This window comes from Rosa rugosa, chromosome 4 (genome assembly GCF_958449725.1).
Source record: "Rosa rugosa chromosome 4, drRosRugo1.1, whole genome shotgun sequence".
Taxonomy (NCBI): Eukaryota; Viridiplantae; Streptophyta; class Magnoliopsida; order Rosales; family Rosaceae; genus Rosa; species Rosa rugosa.
In genome coordinates, this window is record NC_084823.1 from 15,272,872 (window position 1) to 15,299,143 (window position 26,272).

Consider the following 26,272-nt stretch of genomic DNA (forward strand, 5'->3'; position numbering starts at 1 on the left):
AGTTGTGAATTTATACGATCCTCCTCGAGGTTTCTGCTCATATACTCTCTTACATTGATGCTGACTTAATTTACACGGAAAGAAAGGAAAGGAAATCAATACCTTGCTCTTTCCACGGGGATGGGAAATTGCAATTCCCATCAATTTTCCTTTCCAGTGTTTGGAAAGGCCAGGAATATGGTCATATATTTTTGTAATAAATGCAGGAAACTTTATCACCAAGGGTTTCTTTGTTCTACAGCACATCCATCTGGTTTCACTCATACAATGCTAATACTTTCTGTCAAAATGATATATCCTGCATTCAAGGCCTTAAATCTTTGAGTACCATATTTGACATGAAGACATTAGGCTTCTGCATTTCTGTGTTTCATGCAATCCTAATAGTTAAGATCAAGGACATAAAAGGACTGCAGATCCTATGTCATGCACGTTCATTTCTTCTATTCTTATTGTTATCTTTTTCTTGTTCTGTACCTCTTGCAACAGCATGAAATGTCGCTTGCACAAATTGAGTTGCAGAAAAAAGTTGATGCTCAGTTTAATTCTTCTTTCTTTGGTGCAATGGAGGAAAAGATATGCATTCCTTTGCCGGTGCCGGCACTGTGGGAGAGATCTTGCAAAGGGCACAACAGTCGTACTGTTTAATGTAATTTTGAATGTCTCGAGTTCTGATGTTCCAGCAAAACTGTAAACTTCGACCAAAAAGAAAAAGCAGTACTATGAATCCTGCTATGGAAATATCAAATATGGAATGATGAAGTTTTGAATAATGAACATTTATTCTGTGTAGAAAAGCTAAATACCTAAACAGTGTGGAAAAGCAGCTGAAAGAATCGTCTTTTTGAAACATAATGAAGAGCTGTGTGGCAAACTTTTTAACATGACAAGGAAAATGTAGCGTACAGTCTTCTGTCTGAAGTTTCATGGTTTTAAACGGTACCAATGGAATCACCTGATAAAACTCTTTGAAACACAAATGATCGATGCCTACACATATTTAGATATCATCACTATGCATCACATATCATGTTACCGAGTTCCTTAAAATCACTCAAACTGATGCATTCTTACCAACATGATATGTAAGGTAGTATTACTTGCACATCAAAAAACTGCATTTGTCAGTCTTGCTATAATTGAAGGCCGGTAGTAGTATAGTACAACTCTTATAAGTTATTTCAGTGATAATCAGCATTTACTGCTAGGCATAAACGCTTCTAGAAACAATTTTGAAGGAACCTATTACGCAATTTGAGAGGCACTGCCCGCTTCTAGAAAATTCTATACAGTAATTGGCTCAACATCTTAAATCATCCTTCCCTCAGTGTTTAATCTACTCCTGTCAGCTCTTACAGATCTCTTTCTCCAAACACAACTAAACTCTGTTAGGGGAATTAATCACCGCCTTCATTCGATTCACAGCCTTGTCAGCTGAAAGAGTTCTCGTTCAAGGTGATGACAAAATAAAATTAACTTTAAAACTTCAGTCCCAATTGCAGCTTGGCCTGTTCCAAGATCAAGCGTTTGTAACACAAACCGATTCAGCAGTTTCTCTAATATACCTTTCACACCATATCATATTGGATGCAAAACCTCTTAACAAGATTTTTACGAATCTCTGCATAGATCACATTGTGCAGTTAACTGAAGTACTCAAAGTTGTATCTTTGAACAATCTTAATATGCTACTTTCGGTGAATCAACATGGCCCCGAGACAATATGCTTGTTATTGTTTCTGGCATATGATGAAAATAACAAGTCCTTCATCTACAGTTACACTTGCACTGAAGTTTTTATGTCTGGAGCCTCTTCACCACTGGTTCAGTGGTTTGGTACGGGTTGGTACATGAATGATTTGAGTCGATAACCAAATCAACTCCATAGCCTGCTTTATATTTGAAAATAGTAAGGGCTCCCTTACATGTCGTTCCAAGATGCAACAGCTGACTCGGAACTAGATTAAATAGGATTAGAGGACATATTACTTTTAGATGTAACTCATGAAACAAAAGAGATGATCATAAAACACTACTGAAATCACATGGGTTGCTGATCCCGTCTTTCAAAGTCTACAAAGAATGTGGAAATCCCACTCAAACAACCCAGCATCTCATATAAAAAGGGGAAAAGTATGTTTAGATATAAAAATTCCAACTGTGAGCCAGCTTCTTTCACATTTACACAGGATACCATAGCCATCATAAACCATATACGTCGCAGCCAGTTGCCACAAACTTCACGATCTCCTTACCACATAGCCCATCAATCATTACATTAAAGATTAGCAAACTTGCTTTCGACTCTTTTCCGAAGCTCCTCCTCTGCTTTTGTAGATCATCTCTAAGCTTTCAGATTTCATCCTCAGACCTTTGTTGAGCCTCTTGGGTAGTCTCTTCTGCTCTTAGTCGTGCAGCATGTTCATCTGCTAACTTTTGTTCAAGCATCATAGTTGTTTCTCTCATCTTTAATTCAACCTGTATATTTGTGATTTAGTTAAAAGTACACATGAAAGTAAAAGTTCAATATTTACAAGCATATAAAAACAACTTATTAATGGAGGCAAACACCTTGTGCTCTGAGATCTATATTACCCACTCGATCTTTCCAAATCCAAAGAATGGGAAAATGAATTTGTTTTTATATGAATTTTCATTGCTTCCGCAGTTTAGGATTTATTGATCCTTTATTCTCTTTATATTTGTTTTAGAATTGCTCTGATAACCTACAAGATTTATTTTAACGTGAAAATGGAGTTGTTGGTATTCGGGGAGCACGGTGGCTCCAGGAGTATAAGGATGGTTGCTTAGAAGTGTGACTTTACTTCTTTTCAGGTTAGGGTTGTCCATTTTAGGGAAAGTTCTGCTGAATTTTCTCGAAAAGTGGGCCCCGTAGGGCCACTTCGGATTTCAGGGTGAAATTCTAGGTCGGGTCCTATCAAGTATACCTTCTAAGACGAAAAAAGTGAAAGAAATAGAATGTGACAAATTTGACTGTTGGATGTGATCAAAGTAGGGAAATATGTAAATGGTACAAAATTGACTTGTTTTCGCCTCGATCCGCGTGGTCAACACTAAATTTAAATATTCATCAAACTATAACTCTTCGTAATCACTTCCTCGCAACTCATTTTCTCGATTTATCAATGCTCACACTCTCGCGGGGACAAGGTGTATCAACCGATGTAAAAAAATCCGGGATATTTACATCCCCATAGTTCGGCTCCCCTTAGGGAAGCATAATTGTATATTATGTTGACCCCTTTGACCAATATGAAAACGAAGGCCGACCGAGTTAATTTTTGTTTGCGGTATCTATTAACATGCGTTAAATACATGGATAATGTCAAAGCTATCGATTTTCAATTTTGTTTTTGCAAATAGCTAGAAATACCTATGTGCCTACTAGTGTTGTATAACTTGTATATTGCTTATATAGTGATGTAGACTTTTCGAAAACGACAAATATGAGGAAATTGAATTCTTTTAGACCGACCGTTGGATGAGATGATTGAAATATTTTATGTTTGTTGTGAAAAAATCAACCAATTTTATCATTGTTTTGACTTTGATCTATATGGTCAACCGATAACAACTTAATAATACTATATTTACTATATTTACAAATTACATTCCTCTAAAGTCAAACCCATAAAGACATAAGACATTGTGAAACCAACCATTTGATGTAATAATTAAGATATTTTGTCTCATTTTCAAAATATTCTCCGCTTCGACTTTGTCTCAACAACAATCCACTGAATCAACCGCAATGTCTTCGTTTTTACTAAAACTAAGACACAACTTGACAATCCGTCATTAGTACTATGAGAGCACTTTTCATGACCATTTTTCATATGGTATACCTCTATTGCTCATGCTTAAGAACTCAAAAGACTTAATCTTCAAGATTAGTTTTTCTAAACACTTTAATATTATATTTAATTAAAATTTATTAAAGTATTCAAGTTTAATTTTTTAAGTTGATTTTGAAGTTTTTCTTTTCAATTCATTTTTAAGTCACTAATGTCATTCCATCAAAAACAATAATCAACGGATTTAAACTAAAAATTTCAATTTAATTTGCATTAGAAAGAAAAAAAAAAAAAAAAGGATTGAGGTGGCTCGATCCCGGGCTGCCACATTTTGTAGTTTTGTACCGTCTGCCTCAGCCAACGCACCACCGTTTGTAATATGGTGCAGCTCTCTTAGTCCCAGCAGTAACGACTTCTTCTCTCTTATTTTGCTTATAGTTGCTCCTCCTCACTGACACTCATTCACCAACTAAATAGAGGCTAATTAATTCTCAAAGCAAACAATGCAACGCGAAGCAGCAGTCGGCTGATATTCATAGCTCTAACAAAGAGAGAGTCTTCGTTCTTGCTGCTTGTGCTCCTTAATACGATTTTGGGTAATTGGGTTTCAACTCCTGCAAGAGTTGGCACCAGACCAAAAAACAAAATCGGATCCGATATGGGTTTTATCTTACCCCGATTTGTCTACCATGCACCATTCGCACCGACCCCCCAAAACCATCCATCTCCAAGACTCCAACCATTTCAAAAACACAAGAACACATTTCGCCAATTCATTCCCAATCCAATCTATGCCGGTCATATATCCTTCTCCAATCTAATCGTGTGTGCCAAATACGGCCATAGCTCTTTACTGTCATTGGTTTTGCACCCTCTCTTTGAAATTCAAAGGGGTTGTGTCGTTGCCTTTCTGCCCTTCCTCTTCAGTTTCGGTGCGGATCCCTTCGACAGTTCGGCAACAGTACTGATTGGCAGTTGAGAAGGATGGGGCCGGCAGTAAAGGTTTTTTTTACCCACTGCATATAGCTTTATATAAAATGACCATGTTGCCCCTCCGTTAACGGCATCTGATCGAAGCCCCGACCGAGTCTCTGCCGACCCGGATACCAGCAATGGAGACCCGGCCCTTTCTCCGTCATCCGGCTGGCGTCGCGCCGGTGACCAGAGCTTCCTCTTGAGGTCGCCGTCATCTCTGTGCTTGTGGTTTTGTCAAATGACGGCCGGCGACAGAGAATCGAAGGAAAGAAGGTTCGGCGGTTTCGAGGCATTTTCCGGCGACTCCAGTCACCGTCCATGGTATGTGAGGTATCAAAAGTCATCTACTCAGTGAGCTCTACATGTTTGCGCAATTAGTTTTCAGATTTGGTTCATGTTTTAAGATTTGGTTGTTTTGGGCCTCGGGCGGATTTTTATGTTTTCCGGCGATCGAAGCCGGCACCGGCGACAATTAAGATGTCGAACTTCTTCCTCTCATCGAGTTGTACATGATTGTGCCCTTGATTTTCAGTTTTGGTGAAGATTGAAGAAATTGGAGTTTTGGGGTTTTACTGCTTCTACGGGTTTACTATTTTTTGAGTTTGATTTCAGTTTTGGTCAGCTTCTAGTGATACTAATCTTGACAGAAACTTTGGAGTAGGATTTGGATGTGGGTTCTGCTTGAATTCCAGAAAAATCGAAGAAGAACTGGAGTTTTGGGTTTTGTGGCTACTGCGTGTTCATAGTTCCTGTGACTACCAATTTATCATTTGTCATTTGTCTGGGTCAGTGACTGGTTTGGATTTGGAGCAGTGTTGTTGGTGTCCCTTTGTTGGGTTCTCAAAATGTAAATCAGTTCAAGAAAAGAAAGTATGAAAGAGTTTGAATGAAGGATGTTGATCCTTATTCTGAATAAACAGAAATTGGGTGCAAAGCAAGAATTGAATAATTTAAGGTTTTACTGATACCTGAGCAGTTGACAGTGTAATCGAGTTTGATGGATAGTTTGGTTGAATATGGAAAATGTTATGTTCGGCGAATTTTGGAATAACAGTCGAAGTAAATTGAAATAGAAATGAGAGAACTGGCAACTGGGTGTCCATAGTATTCTAAGGACTTGCTTGTATTGATTTGGAAAAGTATTGAAGAATTGGGAATGAAGATTTGGGTGTCCTTGGAAATTTCTAAGACATGCGTCGATTCGGATAATAAGATAATTCTCAGCTTTCGAGCGATCGATATTGATTTGAAGTACTTCAATGATGGTCGTCATTGAATAAGGATTCAATTCGAGGATTCAATAGTTATCGACAATTCCAGAAGCAGAAGGATACGGATTTCAAAATGCGAGTCGCAATGTTATTGGTCTTGAGTAGTTGCAGTTAAAGCTTGGTCTTGAGTAGTTGCAGTTAAAGCTTGGATTCAAGATAGGGTCTCTCGGGAAATTTTTTATGTTAAATTGATAAATAGCACTATAACAGAAATCGGTGAATTGTTATGTAATCAATATGGGAAACCTGCCCAGGTGGAGTGGCACCCATGGGGAACTGACCCACATCTTCATTACCCAAGTACGTGCGTGAAACCATTGAAATTAGCGAGAAGAGAATTCTCTTCTCTGGGCCTTGCGGCTATGCATGGTATTTAGGCGAGCGGGTCACTCCTGTTACATCCCGTATCTCAATTTACCGGTTTACTAGTCATTTAGACGGTAAACGACAATTACTTTCACTTTTTACTTTGTTTCGATACTTTTAGTGGTCCTAAAAGTTGACTTTTTGTTCGGGTCAAAATTGGAGAAAATGTTCTTCATGAAAGTTGTAGAGGACGTTAAACCGAGCGCGTGCATATGTGGTACGTAAAAATCGAAGTTCGTATGCGAAAGTTATAAGTGAAATACGAAAGTTACTGTTCATGGTAAATTGGGTATAAATATTAGAATTTTACTGTGGTAGGTTTCCAAATCCGGAAACCCACCTTTCTCTCTCCTCTCCCCCGAGCTCTCTCTCTTTCCCTTTCGGTCTCCGTTTTCTTCCTTTCGATTCGCCGCCGTCCTGCCACCTGACGGCGTGCCGCCGATCAGTATAGGACCGCCTCCTTCCGCTGCACACGCCGGTGGTAGTGGGTCACGGCAATTTGGCTGGAGAAGTGAGGATCGACGACTTGAAGTTTACTGTAGCAGTTGGAGGTTTCCGGCAATTTTTCCAATTCCGGCCATCTCCGGTCACCAAACCAAGTCCAATGGGAGCGCCTCGAGCCATTTGACATTTCCCTTCAAGTTTCAAGCATCGATTTGCATTGTATAGGAAGAATCAAGCAAAAACCCGATTCTAGGGTTTTGAAATTTCTGGAAAATTTTCACCGGCCAAATTCGAGCACTTCAAGGTAAAATTGAAACTTGTTGTAGTTGAGAAAAGTATTAGGCTTGTTGAGTAGATGTTGTGGCTGAAATTTGGTAGTCGGAGGTTAAGTTGGCCAGCGGCGCGTGGGCCCACGCGCCGCCACTGTAGGTCGCGCTTGGAGGCGCGTATGGCAATATTATGGGTTCTGTTGTAGCTAGTTAAATCCTATTTTTGATCTAGAGCTTAGATATGTGAATTTGGTGAAGATTGAAGAAGTTTTGAATCGATTTCTAATTTTCGAAGATTTAGAATTTTGATTATCGATTTATGAGAATCCGACCGTCAGACTTCTCTCGAATCTGCCCTAGAACTTGAAAATTAATGAAATGGTGTTGGTGGTAAAGTTTGGGTTGAATTGAAGAAAATGGAGATGTTGATTTAAGAGGATTGATTTTGGAATCGTATTTAATTGTCGAATTGTTGTTCACGGAATATAATTGTGTACAGGCCGCTATACCGAGTTACCGCTCGACGAAGAAACCCGTATGCGTGGTCACCTATATAGTACTGTGAGTGGACTTTTGTTTTAAATGTTGATGCATGCGTTGTTTCTTGAATTAATGCTTTATTTAATTATCATAATATTTTGTCGAGCTTATTATTTTTAGTTTCGGATATTATTTGGTTTTGGAATATATATTTGGAATATTGGTCGGATTTTCCATCATGATTTTAGAACGAGAGTTTTCTACGCTCGAATTTGAATTTACAATTTATAATGATTTTTCGACGAATTATTTTCCGATGTGATTTATGGAATTATATATTATCTTTCTATTCATCGATTTGAGATTTTTAAAAGATTTTCGAAATGGGATTTCGATGGAGATATTTTTTTCTTATTTATTCATCGACTTTCGGTTTTGGCATTGGGAATGCCTTATTGATGATTGTGGATTTGGTTTTGTTTCTGAGTTACGATTTATAATTTTATCTCTCCTATTTGTTATGTTTTTGAGAATATTTTGGCGTGCGGGGCCACGTCATTGGAATATACTTATTTTTTTCTCGTGAGATATTGGGGAAGCTTTATGGATTTATGGATTTACTGGTTTTCGATTGTTTTCCTCGCCATACTCGGGTCGTTCGGATTATGTCTCCTCACGTGAGTGGTAGTCGAGGTTATTAGTTCTCCTCCTCACACAATCTATGTGTGAGTGGCAGTCAAGGGTACGTAGAGCCTAAGGGGCTCCTTTACCCGTATGGTGATATTTCTTCCCCATATCCTATTATTACTTGACTAGCGGGGCTAGTCCGATTTCTCTTAACCAGCGGGGCTGGAATGTTTTCACGAGATTTTCAGTTTAAAGAAATACGTTTTATAAACGTTGCATGCATCGAGGCTTTATAAGTTTAAATACGTGGGAAAGTATTCAAGTTTGCTTCTTTTAAATTATCTTGATTATTTATTTTTGTCTACTCACACTAACGTATTTTTCAATACTTTCCCCTAGGCCCTTCGGTTTCAGATGCCCAGTTTGCAGGCGAAATTAGTTGAGGTCAGGTGTACACGGGTTGAGGCATAGTTGTCACTGCTTCCGCATTGTAGGATCTATCGATCCTTCACCCTCTTTACTTTTATTTCTATTATACCTTTTGGTTTAGAATTGCTCTGATAACCTGTGGGATTAATGTTATTAAGTTGAGATTTGTGTAATGTGAATTGGAAGATGTTGTGATTTGGGGAGCAGGGTGGCTCCAGGAGAATAAGGATGGATTGCTTAGAAGTGTAAATGTTTTTCTACAGGTTTTGGGTAGTCCATTTTTAGGGGAAGTTCTACCAAATTTTTAATAGAATTTCTTCTAAGGTGGCCCAGCAGGGCCACTTCGGATTTCGGGGTGAAATCTCGGGCGGGTCCTGTCAACTCCACAGAGCATAAACCTCCAAAGGTATTCCATTCTGAAACCTCCTCCAGGCTCAATGTTTGATGAACCTAACAGCAAGGAGATCAGAGACGGCACTTTGGGTTATCCAGCCGCAGATTACCTGCGGGAGGTGGGGGAAGAAAAGTACCGATTATGGACTTAAAAATACATTAAGTACCCTGACTACCCAGCAGATGTGAGTATAATCTGTCCTTGAACTTCGCTAATCCATGACCACCTTCATTTGATCTCATTTTCGCAAACCATTTGCGCTTAAATGCCTGGTCGTATCAACACCTTCACAACTATATGAGGACCAAGTCCTAAATAGGAGTGTCCACATGACTTCTTTTGCTTTCAGTTTGTGGGCAAAGGGACTAAATGATGTTCTATGAACAAGAGGAGTTATATTTTTATTTTGCAGGAGAACACGGAGCAGCCCCTTCCAGTGCACCCTCATGACATTTCTCACCTCCCTCAGCCCTATTGGCAAGTGAGTTTGTCGAATTGGCAAAATCCAAAAGATTTCCGAGTGAAAATGGTCACCGTGTCCCGTGGTGTTCCTAGCGATACATATCCCTTTCCTTCAACCATTAAAGCTGTAAGTAAATTAAACGCAGCAGATTTGCTCGTTATACATGTAACATGTTGAAATTTCATCAACTTGTGTCGTAGTGTTGGTTTTTGAAATGGCTGATCTCTATGTATTGCTTGCCAGGTCTATGTCTAGGACGTAAATGAGTGGCTAGAGTGGAGCATAGGTGCTTTAGATGTGATGCATCGCCAGGCATCGGAGCTGAGATCTAGGGAATTGAGAGGCAAAGGAGACAATGGCATTGAAGCCAAGGTTGGACATCACTGTCCCTGACCACCCTCCCGCCTCTTCTCTATGTCCTAATAAATATGTCACCTGTTTTGTTTGTTAGATAAGCTGAGAATCCTTTTTATTGTTCAGGATGATGGCATAAGTGATGGAGGTCCACCTATTGGAACCAAACGTTCAGGATGCATCGCTAGGAATTAAAAGGCGCGCGTCAGGCGTGCCTTAAGGCCTAAAAGGTGTGAAGCGTGCTGGAAAAAGCCTCTGTTTTGCAGCTGAGGCGCAGAGGCGGCCAAGGCGCTAAGGAAGGCGGCAAAGACGCGCCTTAAGGCGTCGGGAGCGAACGCCTGAGAAATTTTTTTTTTTACACACCAAAACCACGTCGTTTTGGTGTTTGTTGAGAGTCGATTCATTTAGGTCGAGTTCTGTACCCGAGCCAATCCCCAAATCACTCAAACAGCCTTCTCAGTCCTCCCCGACTCTTCACTCTCAATCCCAATCCCTTACTTGAAAAATTGATAAAATCATGAAGAGCCCATAACTTTTCTCAAGAATTTGGTTCTAAAAGAGGCTATTTGCAGAAATTGGAGCAAGATTTGAAGAGAGTTGGAGAGTTGTAGTTCGATTTGAAGAAAAGGAGTTCAAGGTATGATCATGGTTCGATCAACTTTCCTTGTTTCTTTGGATGGTTTCGTTTTTCTTTGTTATGTGCAATTGGAATTGGAATTTGAACATCTATCATCTATGTATTCTTAATTTCTTACTGAATAATTGAATATGGTCAGTTGGTCACTGTTTCGTGTTGATTTGTAGATGATTGTGGGTAAATGACTAACAATGGTTGCATTCTGTTTTTGACCTGAAGATATAGTTTGCTACTCCTACAACCCTCTTCATTAGTTTGTGTCGTGTATGGATTATGGAAATTTATTTGTTTCTTTTTGTTGATTATCTTCAAATTTGGGAATAATATTAATGTTTAGATGGGTTCATTTCACTTCTTTTAGTTGATTAAGTTCAAATCTGGGAATAATATCAGTTACACTTCTTTTCATTCAAATCACTTGAAATTGGTAACTGCTTATTGACAGCTTGTTGAATCTGCAGAAATTGCAGGTTGGTTTGTAGAACAATCTGTATTGGTTTACATTTTAGCAAGAAAGTATGTTCTTTGCTGGTAGCCTGGTAGCTCATATGCATTTCATTTCTCTATCTCATATTCATTTGCTCGTTCGGTCTCGCTAAGATGGCATGGGTATTGATTATTAAATCTGCAAAAATTGCTATGGGAAGGTTTAGCTGATTTGAGTGACAGTCCTAGCTTTAGGAAAGTTTCTGTAATGTAAACGTACATGTAATTGTTCTGTTTGTTGGGCCTATGGTCCCTCCTTAATTATGTATAGCTTATGGTATAGCTTCTGTTTTGTTTTGTTTATGATTGCATTGTCCTGCTTCCACTTTAAATTGATAATTTAATATAAGTTTTGAAATTGTGTAGGCACAATGAGTTCTAGTGGGACAACAAAGAAATATCATGCTTGGCGATGGACTAAATCTTTGGACTTTATTTTAGGTTTGGTGATTTTGTTGAATCATATGGTTTTAGTACTTGTTTATTATGAATGGATGACAATTTATAATGTATTTTTTGTTGCAATACATGTTCTATATATAAAACTAGTTCTATACATAAATACAGGTAATTTATACGTAAGGCTTACGCCTTACTGAGGCTCATCCGGCTACGCCTCAGCCTTTTAAAACATTGGAGGAGGTGATCATCAAGCGACTGTAGCAAATGATCGAGGAGCAAAAGGTTTTAGAGTTCACATTCTATTTAATCACATTTTATTTGTTAATATTTATATTTTAGCTACTTTAGAGGAAGTCTTAATAAACTGAAATTATAGTACCAATCATCATATGTGCAATATTGCAAAAGAAAAGTGTGAAAATGAGGTGGCAAATTTTATCACAATCTTGAAGTGCAAAACCGAACAGCCACCCTCATACAAACTTGGTTATGATGTGGGATGAATTGTGTCCGTCTCTCCAAGAATTTGTGACTGACTAGGTCAATTGCTACAGTTGAGTCACATCAATCACAAATTGTCTGTAATTGTTATTGATTTGGTCAATGGAAAATACAGTATAAATTTTTATTTCGAATATACAACATTATGAGTAATTTGAATTATTGAAAGGACTGATAACCATAATAAACGACTAATTACTGTACACATATTATGAGTAATGCTTACCCATAACAAAGTCATCTCCCTCCAACCAATATTTGGACCTCTTTTTCAAGTAATTGTTGGCTTTGTTTAAAAAACCATAAACCTAAACCCAAACTATTTTGTTTAAAAAATAATAAATGAGAATTATCTCTTTACCTCCCGTTTATGTTCAAAAAACCCAGCTATTTTTTTATTTTATTCGGCTTTTGGAAAGAGTTAAGTAAAGACTACCAAGATATTGCGAGAAAGATATTGCATTGCCCTCTCGATAATTGTAACCCTGCCTTTACACCTGTAGCATAGGTCCAGCAAATGGTGAAACAATCGTGCTATTTTCAGTGCTTTTAACCATGAAGCATTCAACCAGAAACTTTGGCTCAGAATTGGGATTTTGAAATCAGCAAAGTTATATCTATTTAAGGTATACTAAACTTCCACCCTAGACCCTAAGCAATAGAGTGGTTTGTTTTAATTAATGAAGTACTTTATATCAGTTTGATTTGACATCACCTACACGCACCTGACTCTTACTTTACAAGGGTGGATATTGCAATGCATTCATCTTATGAGAGAGAAAGATATTGCATTTACCGACAGGTAATTGTAACCTTGCTTTTGTATCTGTAACATGGGTCCAGCAAGTGGTGAAACTGCAAATAAAATACTTTTAACCATGAAGCATTCAACCAGAAACTTTGGCTCAGAATTGGGATTTTGAAATCAGCAAAGTTATATCTATTTAAGGTATACTAAACTTCCACCCTAGACCCTAAGCAATAGAGTGGTTTGTTTTAATTAATGAAGTACTTTATATCAGTTTGATTTGACATCACCTACACGCACCTGACTCTTACTTTACAAGGGTAGATATTACAATGCATTCATCTTATGAGAGAGAAAGATATTGCATTATGCGGTTTGTAATTGTAAACTATCTTTTGCATTTGTAGCTTCGGTCCAGCAAATGGTGGAACAACCATGCAATAAACAAAGAAAAGTCAGCATTTTTCCCGTTAAAAGCTATTGTACTGTGATATTTATCATACACTCATTTTACATCTATTTGAACAAAAATTACAATTTATATGAATCAAAATTACAACATTTCTTTTCAACTCCATGCCACACCCTAGTTTACACCTTCAAAAGAAATAATATAATATTGAGAATATATATATATATATATATATATATATATATATATATATATATATATATATATATAGCCAGGAACTTCCCGGTGTGACTAGAAGCACCAAAAAAAGAAAAAGGAAATAAAGGTATCCTGTGATCGCTATTGCCGAGAAAAGTTGCTTTATGAGAGTAGTGGGAGTTCGGCTGGAATTATTATAATAACGTTTTGTTTTTTGATGGTTAAGTATTTTCAGACATCGTGTCGTAATCAGTCATTATTATCACAGTTTAACTATAAAGTTATTTTTTATTTTTTATAAATTCACCAGCAGTATTTGGCGCTAGGGCACTTGCTAGCAACAAAAAATCCACCGTATATATTCTTTGCTATCAAGATGAACATGTTTCGCTTTGTGGTTGAAGGAGATCACCGAGGAACAACTACACCAAGGATGTTCGAGTGGACGTTGGAGCACCACAAGCAGTGCGTGGATACTTTTATCCTCTTGGGTGGTGATAAAGAAAAAGTTGGAGTACACAATGCCTTAAAGGCGGAGCTGTTGAGCCTGGCGGGGTGTTGTTGTAGAAGCTTTTACCTTGACTTCCACATTTCCTTGCTTGGGGTACTACAGAAAAGGTCTGAAGCATTATTTTCCAATAACAAAGTCACCCTTGAAAGCCTATACGTGGCACCTAAAAAGATGTCATCGTCACGGACGCTGGAGCATCACCGGCGGGTCGTGGAGGCGGTGATACAACTCGGTAGGCTTAGCAATGGCAAGACTACCCCAAAGTCCGTGCTGAAGTTGATAGATGAGGAAGACCGCCACCAAGGCCTAACCGCAAAGATGATAGCGCACCACCTTGTAGGGTTATATCATTTGCAGAAGGAAACTCAACGGCTAATGGCTTTTGGAATGGCTGGTGGTGAAGAAGAAATAGAGTTGTGGCTTAGGGAGCTCTAGTACCTTGTTTTTAAAGGATTGCCCCAACAACGAGATAACGTCATATACACAAATGTAAAAGATCCTCTACTCCGATAGTACCACATAGCCTATCAATCATTACATTAGAGAACATTCGTTTGGATTAGAGGCAACCCTTCGGATTTCATCCTTAGCACTTTGTTTAGCTTCCTTGGTTAATCTTTTCGGCTCTTTTCCGCATCTCTGCTCGCAGATGGTCTCCAAGCTTTTGGATTTCATCCTTAGATCTCTGTTAAGCCTGGGCAGTCTCTTGGGCTCTTTTCCACATTTCTGCTTGCAAATCGTCTCTAACCTTTCGGATTTCATCCTTAGAACTTTTTTGAGCCCCCAACTTTGACTCTTTTCCGCATCTCTGCTTGTAGATCGTTTCTAAGCTTTCGGATTTCATCCTCAGACCTTTGTTGAGCCTCTTGGGCTCTTTTCTGCATCTCTGCAGTTTCTTCGGCTCTTTTCCGCATCTCTGCTTGCAGATTGTCTCTAAGCTTTCGAATTTCATCCTCAGACCTTTGTTGAGCCTCTTGGGCACTCTCTTCGGCTCTTTTCCCCGTCTCTGCAGTCTCTTCAGCTCTTTTCCTCATCTCTGCTTGCAGATCATCTCTAAGCTTTTGGATTTCATCCTCAGACCTTAGTTGAGCCTCTTGGGCACTCTCTTCAGCATTTTTCCGCATCTCTGCAGTCTGCTCTGCTCTTTTCCGCATCTCTGCTTGCAGATCGTCTCTAAGCTTTTGGATTTCATCCTCAGACCTTTGTTGAGCCTCTTGGGTAGTCTCTTCGGCTTTTTTTCGTATCTCTGCAGTCTCTTCGGCTCTTTTCCGCATCTCTGCTTGTAGATCATCTCTAAGCTTTCGGATTTCATCCTCACACCTTTGTTGAGCTCTTTTCCGCATCTCTGCTTGCAGATCGTCTCTAAGCTTTCTGATTTCATCCTCGGACCTTTGTTGAGCCTCTTGGACAGTCTCTTCGGCTCTTTTCCGCATCTTTGCTTGCAGATCGTCTCTAAGCTTTCTGATTTCATCCTCAGACCTTTGTTGAGCCTCTTGGGCACTCTCTTCGGCTCTTTTCAGTATCTCTGCAATCTCTTCGGCTCTTTTCCGCATCTCTGCCTGCAGATCATCTTTAAGCTTTCGGATTTCATCCTCAGACCTTTGTTGAGCCTCTTTGGCACTCTCTTCGGCTCTTTTCCGCATCTCTGCAGTCTCTTCGGCTCTTTTCCACATTTCTGCTTGCAGATCATCTCTAAGCTTTCGGATTTCATCCTCAGACCTTTGTTGATCCTCTTGGGCAGTCTCTTCAGCTTTTTTCCGCATCTCTGTAGTCTCTTCGGCTCTTTTCCGCATCTTTACTTGCAGATCGTCTCTAAGTTTCGCATTTCATCCTCAAACCTTTGTTGAGCCTCTTGGGCACTCTCTTTGGCTTTTTTCCTCATCTCTGCAGTCTCTTCGGCTCTTTTCCGCATCTCTGTTTGCAGATCGTCTCTAAGCTTTCGGATTTCATCCTCAGACTTTTGTTGAGCCTCTTGGGCAGTCTCTTCGTCTCTTTTCCGCATCTCTGCTTGTAGATCGTCTCTAAGCTTTCGGATTTCATCCTCAGACCCTTGTTGAGGCTCTTGGGTAGTCTTTTCTACTCTTAGTCGTGCAGCATGTTCATCTGCTAACTTTTGTTCAAGCATCATGGTTTTCTCTCTCATCTTTAGCTCAACCTGCATAGTTGTGATTTAGATAAAAGTATACATGAAAGTAAAAGTTCAATATTTTCAAGCATATAAAAACAACTTATTAGTAGAGGCAAACACCTTGTGCTCTGAGATCTATATTACCCACTCGATCTTTCCAAATTCAAAGAAAGGAAAAATGAATTGTTTTTATATGGGAGAGCACCTGAATCATAAGATTCCCAATGCAAGATTCTAAACTCAATAAATGAAGAAGGTTATATGGCCACTTAATTAACTTGTTTCATTCTACCAATAAGGATTTCATTCTACAAATTTTATTAACTACTATCAAGTACATAAGTCACATTTAATGTCATTGCTATTCTGTGTATCCAGATTTCTACCCGACAATTCAAACTTCTCCCAATCTCGTGTCTCCAAGATTCTGAGAGTTGTGGGGAGTGTTAAACCACCTTATATCACATTTAGTATGAATGCTAATATTGTGTTTACAGATTTCTAGTTAACTGTTCAATTCTCTTACTCTAAATATACACAAATTTATTCTTTGCAATACAAAGATCTCAGTTTAAAGGGGTTGGTCAATAGACACAGGACTATGGCACAGGATGCAGCAAAGTGGAAATTGTAGTTTTAACTAAGCCAGCTGTTAAACATGATGATGGCAATTATCGAATGCAAACAAAATGCAGATGAAAATATACCATCTCGGCAATTTGTTTAAGCAGCAGATCATGTTGACGCTGCATCTGCTCATTCAAAAGAGATATTTCTTGTTTCAAATACGCCTTCGAAGCAACCTCTTCTTGTTGATCACGAAGTTTCATAGCCCCTTTCTGTCCAGATGCAACAATGTTTTGATCATTATATTCAATACCAACATAGTAATAATCTCAAGAAATTACTATAAATAAAAGAGAAAACAACAAATACCTTCACTTCAGCAAATCTCTCATCCGTGTATGGCCGCCCACCATTCTGTGCTATAACCAAGTTTACAAGCGAGAGTAGCCGCTGCACTTGTTCTACCCTCTTGCTTACATCCTCAGTCTTGTTATCAAAAAGCACACAGCGATTTCCACACAGACCAAGGATTTCCTAAAGAACTGATTATAAGTCTAGTGCATGATAGGCTCATATCAAAGAGAATACTGGATCAAACAATAAAAATAAAAGCAAATTCTTACATAAAATATGTCAAATGATCTTCCATTAATTCCATGTTACTAATAGATTTCTATCAACTTCTAATGATACTGTTCATTTGAACCAAGTCTACCTTGTATCACCACACATCATTAATAAAGACCAACTTTATTTCTGGGAACAACAAATGACAATGACACCAATAGTTTTTGTAAAGAGGTAATACACATTGATGTAAGCAAAGAACAGGGAGGAGTTCCCAAGAACTGTCTCAGTTTAGAGAGGACAAGCATTTTCACTAGGTTTGATATCATTTGGAAACAAATCTGGGGAGCAAAGAAAAGAAAAAAATGGAGAACCAACAGGAATGCTTCAACAAAACTTCAATACTTCTAAACTCATGTTCCAACTTGACAATATTCCTTATCAAACTTCTAAGTCCAAATGAAATACACGATGATGTTAACAGATACAGTTAAAAAGAATATCATATCCTGCTCATTCAGAAATGGAAACGAAAGTAATGATGTTATCATGACATTTTAAACTAGGGAAAGGAAAACAAAATTGAAGAAACAAATTTACCTTCAAAGGCTCCGGGCAATCACGGCCCAAATAATCTTCCAAAGTCTGATCATTTTCTTCCAACTCATCTCCTCCCGTAAAGACAACAATCATATAGTCAAAGATTTTACTTCCAAATAGAGTTTCCAAGCTATGGATTGCAGACTCCTCTTCTTCTGATAAGCGAGTTTTAATTAGTTGAGAGAACCACAAGAACAGCATGGATCCCATCCTCAGCCAATTTAATGCATTGGGCAATTTCTTTGCTAATAAAGTCTGATTTGGCAGAATTATCAAAAATACCTGCAGCGTACCACACAAATCAAGAGGAGAGAATAACCGTTGAAAAGCATGTTCTTAAATGCAACCACTTTATATACTCATAGTGATACTCCTAGACACATTTTTCAGATACACAATTACAAAACAAATATTTATTTCAAAATTACAAAACAAATACACGTCAGCAAGACTTTACCAGGAGTGTCTATAACATTAATTTGTTGTCCATCTCTCAAGATAGCAGTCTTCAATTCAGTAGTGGTCGTGACACCACTAGAGCTACGCATGGCCTTGAAGGCGTTTTTGCCAAGAATGTTGTTGCCTGTTGCACTTTTTCCATTACCAGCGCGTCCAACTAAGACTAAAGTGCGAGCAGCATTAGAAATGGGAAGTTCCCTGACAACATCAATCGAACTTCCATCCATTATACAAAATCAGAATACCTGCAACCATATATGTTTTATATTCTGTCAATGCTTCATAAACAAGGAAAGTATTGCAAGTAGAAAGAGGCCCTAGCAAGCATATAGTCTATATTATCTTTTCTCACTGCTACCTAATGACAAAAGTACGGCAATACTTGCATTACTGTATATACCTAGAATAAATTACTATATATATCTAGAATAACTGTAGCCTATCTAACAAAAAAACAAAAACAAAAACAATCACAAACGATCAACAGTTCAAAAGCGAAACCAGCCGAAGACGCTAGCCATAAGATCCACAATTGAAACAAAGCAAAAAAAAAAAAAACTGTAGAATGAAAGAGACGGTACGATTGGAATAAAAGCATACAAGATCGTCTCGAAAGGAAACTCAACTCAGGCAGAGGGAAGAGCGAAGCCAAGAACAAAGAGACTCTCTCTCGGAGGCAATTAGAGAAGTTCTTTGTTATGTCCCTCTGTGTGTGCATGAGCTGTGAATTTATATGATCCTCCTCAAGGTTTCTGCTCGTATACTCTCCTACATTGATGCTGAGTTAATTTACACGGAAAGAAAGGAAAGAAAATCAATTCCTTGCTCTTTCCATGGGGATGGGAAATTGCAATTCCCATCAATTTTCCTTTCCAGTGTTTGGAAAGGCAAGGAATATATGACCATATTTTGGTAATAAATGCAGGAAACTTTATCACCAAGGGTTTCTTCGTTCTACAGCACATCCATCTGGTTTCACTCATACAATGCTAAATTGCTAATACTTTCTGTCAAAATGATACATCTTGCATTCAAGGCCTTAAATCTTTTGAGTACCATATTTGACATGAAGACATTAGGCTTCTGCATTTCTGCATGTGTTTCATGCAATCCTAACAGTTAAGGTCAAGGGCATAAAAGGACTGCAGATCCTATGTCATGCAGGTTCATTTCTTCTCTTCTTACTGTTATCTTTTTCTTGTTCTGTACCTCTTGCAACAGCATGAAATGTTGCTTGCACAAATTGAGTTGCAGAAAGGAGTAGGTGCTCTGTTTAATTCTTCTTTCCTTGGTACAATGGAGGAAAATATATGCATTCCTTTGCCGGTGCCGGCACTGTGGGAGAGATCATGCAAAGGGCACAACAGTCGTACTGTTTAATTCAATTTTGAATGTCTCTAGTTGACTAGTTCTGATGTTCCGGCAAAACTGTAAACTTCGACCAAAAAAAAAAAGAAAAGAAAAGCAGTACTGTAAATCCGGGTATAGTGCTATGAAAATATCAAATATGGAATGATGAAGTTTTGAATAATGAACATTTATCCTGTGTAGAAAAGCTAAATACCGAAACAGTGTGGAAGAGCAGCTGAAAGAATTGTCTTTTTGAAACATAAAGAAGAGCTGTGTGCCAAACTTTTTAACATGACAAGGAAAATGTAGCGTACAAAGTCTTCTAGCTGGAGTTTCATGGTTTTAAAGGGTACCAATGGAATCACTTGATAAAACTCTTTGGAACACAAATGATCGATGCCTACACATATTTAGCTATCATAACTATGCATCACATATCATGTTATCGAGTTTCTTACCAACATGATATGCAAGGTAGTATTACTTGCACATCAAAAAACTGCAGTTGTTAGTCTTGCTATAATTGAAGGCCGCTAGTAGTACAGTACAACTCTTATCAGTTATTTCAGTGATAATCAGCATTTAACTAGGGATAAACGCTTGTAGAAACAATTTTGAAGCAACCTATTACGCAATTTGAGAGGCACTGCCTGCTGCTGCTATTTTCTCAGTATAGCAGAAAGCAGCAGCAAATAGTTCTCCCATTTTGAAGAAAATTCTCAAACAATAATTGGCTCAACATCTTAGATCATCCTTCCCTCAGTGTTTAATCTACTTCTGTCAGCTCTTACAAATCTCTTTCTCCAAACACAACTAAACTCAGTTCGGCGGAATTAATCACTGCCTTCATTCGGTTCACAGCCTTGTCGGCTGAAAGAGTTCTCGTTCAAGGTGATGACAAAATAGAGTTAATAGACTCCACTTTAAAACTTCAGTCCCAATTACAGCTTGGCCTGTTCCAAGATCAAGCGTTTGTAACACTAAACGATTCAGCAGTTTCTCTAATATACCACACACCATATCATACTGGATGCAAAACCTCCTGACAAGATTTTTACCAATCTCTGTATTGATCACATTGTGCAGTTGACTGAAGTACTCAAAGCTGTACACTTTTGAACAATCTTTAACAAATGTACAATCTTAATATGCTACTTTCGGTGAATCAATATGGCCCCTAGACAATATATGCTTGTTATTGTTTCTGGTATATGATGAAAATAACAGGTCCTTCGTCTTCAGATACACTTGCACTGAAGTTTTTATGTATGTCTGGGGCCTCTTCACCACTGGTTCCAGTGGTTTGGTATGCTAGCCGGGTTGGTAATGAATGATTTGAGTCGATAACCAAATCAACTCTATAACCTGCTTTATATTTGAAAATAGTAAGGGCTACCTTACCGTCGTTCCAAGATGCAACAGCTGACGCGGAACTAGATTAAATAGGATTAGAGGACATATTACTTTTAGATGTAACTCATGAAACAAAAGACATGACCATAAAACACTACTGAAACCACATGGGTTGCCGATCCCATCTTTCAAAGTCTACAAAGAATGTTGTGGAAATCCCACTCAAACAACCCAGCATCTCATATAAAAAGAGGAAAAATATGTTTAGATATTAAAATTCCAACTCTGACCCAGCATCTTTCACATTTACACAGGATACTATAGCCATTATCAACCAGACGTCGCAGCCAGTTGCCGCAAACTCCACGATCTCCTTACCACTTGGCCTATCAATCATTACATCAAAGAATAGCACACTTGCTTTCGACTCTTTTCCGAAGCTCCTCCTCTGCTTTTTGTAGATCGTCTCTAAGCTTTCGGATTTGATCCTCGGACCTTTGTTGAGCCTCTTGGGCAGTCTCTTCTGCTCTTAGTCGTGCAGCATGTTCATCTGCTAACTTTTGTTCAAGCATCATAGTTGTTTCTCTCATCTTTAACTCAACCTGTATATTTGTGATTCAGTTAAAAGTACACATGAAAGTAAAAGTCCAATATTTACAAGCATATAAAAACAACTTATTAATAGAGGCAATTTTTGCTCTGAGATCTATATTACCCATTCGATCTTTCCAAATCCAAAGAATGAGAAAATGAATTGTTTTTATATGGGATAGCACCTGAATCATAAGATTCCCAATGCAAGATTCTAAACTCAATAAATGAAGGTGATATGGAAATTAACTTGTTTCATTCTACCAATAAGGATTTCATTCTATAAATCTTATTAACCACTATCAAGTACATTAAGCTCCCCTTCAGTCACATTTAAGTGTATCTAGATTTCTACCCGACAGTTCAAACCTCTCCCAATCTCGTGTCTCCAAGTTCGTGAGAGTTGCAGGGAGTGTTAAACCAATCACATTTAGTATATAGCTGATATTGTGTTTACAGATTTCTAGTTAACTGTTCAATTCTCTTGCTCTACATTTATGTTTATTAGGCTTTTTCTATTTATTGTACAAAAAAGACCAACAGCCAATGCAAAAAAATATTCATAAATTCATCATTCTTTGCAAATACAAAGATCTCGGTCTAAAGGGGTTGGTCAATAGACACAGGACTATGGCACAGGATGCAGCAAAGTGCAAATTGTAGTTTTAACTAAGCCAACTATTAAAACATGCTGATGGCAATTATTAAATGCAAACAAAATGCAGATGAAAATTTACCATCTCAGTAATTCGTTTAAGCTGCAGATCATGTGCTAGCTGCATCTGCTCATTCAAATGAGATATTTCTCGTTTTGAATACCCCTTCAAAGAAGCAACCTCTTCTTGTTGATCACGAAGTTTCATAGCCCCTTTCTGTCCAGATGCAACAATGTTTTGATCATTATATTCAATACCAACATGGTAATAATCTCAAGAAATTACTATAAATAAAAAAGAAAACAACAAATACCTTAACTTCAGCAAATATCTCATCCGTGTATGGCCGCCCACCATTCTGTGCTATAACCGAGTTTACAAGCGAGAGAAGCTGCTGCACTTGTTCGACCCTCTTGCTTTCATCCTTAGTCTTGTTATCAAAAAGCACACGACGATTTCCACACAGACCAAGGATTTCCTAAATTATTGCAAGAACTGATTATAAGTCTAGTGCATGATAGGCTCATATCAAAGAGAGTACTGGATCAAGCAATAAAAATAAAAGCAAATTCTTACATAAAATATGTCAAAATGATCTTCCATTAATTCCATGTTACTAATAGATTTCTGTCAATGATACTGCTCATTTGAACATCTTATATCACCACACATCGTTAATGAAGACCAACTTTATTTCTGGGAACAACAAATGACAATGACACCAATATTTTTTGTAAAGTATTAATACACATTTAATGTAAGCAATGAACAGGGGAGGAGTTCCCAAGAACAGTCTCAGTTTAGAGGGGACAAGCATTTTCACTCAGTTTGATATCATTTGGAAACAAATCTCGGGAGCAAAGAAAATAAAAAATGGTGAACCAACAGGAATACTTCAACAGAACTTCAATACTTCTAAACTCATGTCTCAACTTGACTATACTCTTTATCGAACTTATAGTCCAAATGCAATACAACGATGATGTTAACACATACATTTAGAAAGAATATCATATCCTACTCATTCAGAAATGGAAACGAAAGTAGTGATGTTATCATGACATTTTAAACTAGGGAAAGGAAATTGAAGAAACAAATTTACCTTTAAAGGCTCCGGGCAATCACGGCCCAAATAATCTTCCAATGTCTCATCATTGTCTTCAAAGTCATCTCCTCCCGTAAAGACAACAATCATATAGTCAAAGATTTTACTTCCAAACAGAGTTTGCAAGCTAAGGATTGCAGACTCCTCTTCTTGTGAAAAGCGAGTTCTAGTTGAGAAAACCACAAGAACAGCATGGATTCCATCCTTGGCCAAATTAATGCATTTGACAATTTCTTTGCCAATAAAGTCTGATTTGGCAGAATAATCAAAAAGACCTGCAGCATACCACACAGATCAAAAGGAAAGAAAGGTTCTTAAATGCAACTACTTTATATACTCGTAGTGCTACTCCTAAAGACATTTTTTAGATACATAATTACAAAACTAATACACGTCAGCAAGACTTTACCAGGAGTGTCTATAACATTAACTTGCTGTCCATCTCTCAAGATAGCAGTCTTTAATTCACAAGTGCTCGTGACACCATTAGAGCTACGCTTGGAATTGAAAGCTTTTTTGCCAAGAATGCTGTTGCCTGTCGCACTTTTTCCATTACCAGTGCGTCCAACTAAGACCATAGTGCGAGCAGCATTGGAAAAGGGAAGCTCCCAGTCATCATCAATCGAACTTCCACCCATCGTATAAAATCAGAATACCTGCAACCATATATAATTTATTTTCTGTCAATGCTTCATAAATGCAAAAAGTAATGCAAGTAGAAAGAGGATACCTAACAAGCAAATAGTCTATATTATCTTCTCTCACTGCTTCATAATGACAAAGCACGGAAATACTTACATTACTGTATATATCTAGAAGACTCACACTCATTGCAATGACTTGGGTTATATGAGTAAAGAAAAATTTAATTTTTGATTTTCAAACATGTAAGCCATATGTCTATGAGTCAGCAGCACGAATAACTGAATGTAATTGCCACAAACACAAGTTAGGAACAAGTACAGGATATTCCACATAAAGATGATCAAGAACCAGAACTAAAGCAACAGCATTTCTTCTCTTTAGCAAAAAAATAATAATAATAATAACCATTGAACCAAGCGGCAAAAGCATATGAACTAATTTAAAATAGTAAATCATAGACTAAATTAAGCAAGGACAACAACCAAATAAAAAAATTATAATTAACAACCACAAAATTTAAGCTTAATAATCATCGATCAGCTATGAAACAAAGTCCAATTCATTAAAATACTAACCGGAGAATATTAATTTGATCGCAATTAAGATAATTGACCTATCTACCAAAAAAAAAAAATCATAAACGATCAACAATCCAGAACCTAAACCAGCCGAAGACGCTAACCATAAGATCCACAATCATTCTGTTCGCAAAATCAAAAACCCAAAAAAAAAAAAAAAAAAAAAAAAAACGATTTTTTCTGATGAACACTGGGCACGCCGACAATCGAAACAAAGCAAAAAAAGAAAAAAGAAGTGTAGAGTGAAAGACGCGGTACGATTGGAATAGTTTGCTTACAAGATCGTCTCGAAAGGAAACTCAACTCAGGTAGAGGAAGAAGAGCGAAGCCAAGAACAGAGAGACTCTCTTTCGGAGGCCACACAGAGAGAAGTAGAGAAGATAACAAAAGAGAAGTCTCTGTGTGTGTGTGTATGAGTTGTGTATTTATACGATCCTCCTCGAGGGGATGATATTTTGAGGGAAATGGACTCTACTAAGTCTTCGCGGGGCCCGCCAGTTTTTTTTTTGTTTTTTTTTTATTTTGCGTGTGTGATAATCCAGAAACCCACCCGAAGTTTCTGCTCGTATACTCTCCTACATTGATACAGAGATTTTGGTGTTGCCAACTACTATAGGAGTCCCACATTCATCTCTGATAAAAGTTCTAGGCTCGAATTTTTATTAGTAAATCCCTCTTTTGATTAAACAAGGAATAGGACTACCAATTCGATTTTGTCATTGTTATTATAGCAAATTACCCAAAACTACAAATACAGCCCAATTATTCCCTTGCGCCAAGCCTAAGAAGCGCATTTCCTTGTGGTGAGTTTGGATTGCCCATGCGGTCGAGTAAAACCCACTCGGGACCTATTCTTCTTTTTCTATTGACGAAAACGTCCCTGAATCTATATTTTGGCACATAACAGAGGAAGACAGTGCGAGATTCTCCCATTTCTCATACATGTGTCCTCTCTCTCTCTCTCTCCCCTCTCCGTTTTCGTAAGTTCCGACGTCGACTTTCATCCATCATTTGGTGACATCTACACTACTCAAGAGAAAGGGGAGGACAACGAACAAGACCTAAGCTTTAAAGTCTCCATGCATCCTCTGGGAATCCCACAGACAAATGACAATGAGAGAGAGAAATAGAAGATAAAAAAGAGACAAGATTAAGATCCATATTTAGATTGAGATCTTTATCTAGATCGAGATCAATTGAGGCTGAAGAATTTGAAATCCTCACTCAAACATGAAGTTTGGTTCCTAAATCTGACAATTTGAGGTATCCATATTGAATTTCTCAATTTCACTTTTATCAAATTCAAAATGAATTGTTCATTTCTTTAATTTTTTTTTTTCACATTTTGTTGCTGAAATATGTTTGTGATTTTGTTCTCGGTGTTGTCGCTAATATGTATTCGATCGTTCATAAATTGCTGCTCTGGTGTTCATGTTTAGGCTAACACAACACTGATGTTAATTTTATTTCAAAAAAAAAGTAGTTTGTTAATTCAAGGATTATTCTTGCTAGACTTTTTAATTTGTATTATGTGGTCAAGGTAGTTATTTTGTTTCTCATTACACGGCTTCTTACCATTGCATATATTATGACAGTCAAGTTCTTAAGAATTTCACATTATCTACTTTATTTCTATTGATCCTCAGTAGCAATTTTCTGTTCCTACTGACCTGCAGTAGCAATTACCTTATTCCTATTGATCCTTAATAGCATCCATTTTCCAAATTACGCAGTCAATTTCCTACTGGTCGCGATCCTCAGTAACACTTACCCAGTTCCATATTGTCCTTAGTAACACTTACCATATGCCTTATTGATCCTTGGTTGCAATTACTTAATTCCCTACTAACCCTCAGTAGGAAACATATCACTGCAGTTAGTAATATATCAC

At 37.8% G+C, this 26,272-nt stretch overlaps 1 protein-coding gene and 1 pseudogene across 4 annotated transcripts; both read right to left on the reverse strand.

Moving 5' to 3' along the window:
* Positions 1 to 2,083: 2,083 nt before the first annotated feature.
* Positions 2,084 to 24,783, reverse strand: LOC133707094 (immune-associated nucleotide-binding protein 9). 4 transcript variants are annotated; one of them, XM_062132633.1, is made up of 6 exons: positions 24,660 to 24,783; positions 23,568 to 23,814; positions 23,156 to 23,433; positions 22,367 to 22,531; positions 22,135 to 22,269; positions 2,084 to 2,478 (listed from the first exon to the last, which is right to left on the reverse strand). In XM_062132633.1, exons 2-6 carry the CDS (start codon positions 23,794 to 23,796, stop codon positions 2,353 to 2,355), a joined length of 933 nt encoding a protein of 310 aa, XP_061988617.1. In that variant the 5' UTR covers positions 23,797 to 23,814; positions 24,660 to 24,783; the 3' UTR covers positions 2,084 to 2,352. The 4 variants fall into 4 exon arrangements, with proteins under 4 accessions (XP_061988617.1, XP_061988614.1, XP_061988616.1 ...); XM_062132630.1 differs by lacking the exon at positions 2,084 to 2,478 and adding an exon at positions 20,927 to 21,408; XM_062132632.1 differs by lacking the exon at positions 2,084 to 2,478 and adding an exon at positions 20,927 to 21,408 and having other exon boundaries at positions 24,686 to 24,761.
* LOC133707087 (immune-associated nucleotide-binding protein 9-like) lies at positions 15,578 to 18,765 on the reverse strand (annotated as a pseudogene).
* Positions 24,784 to 26,272: the final 1,489 nt, after the last annotated feature.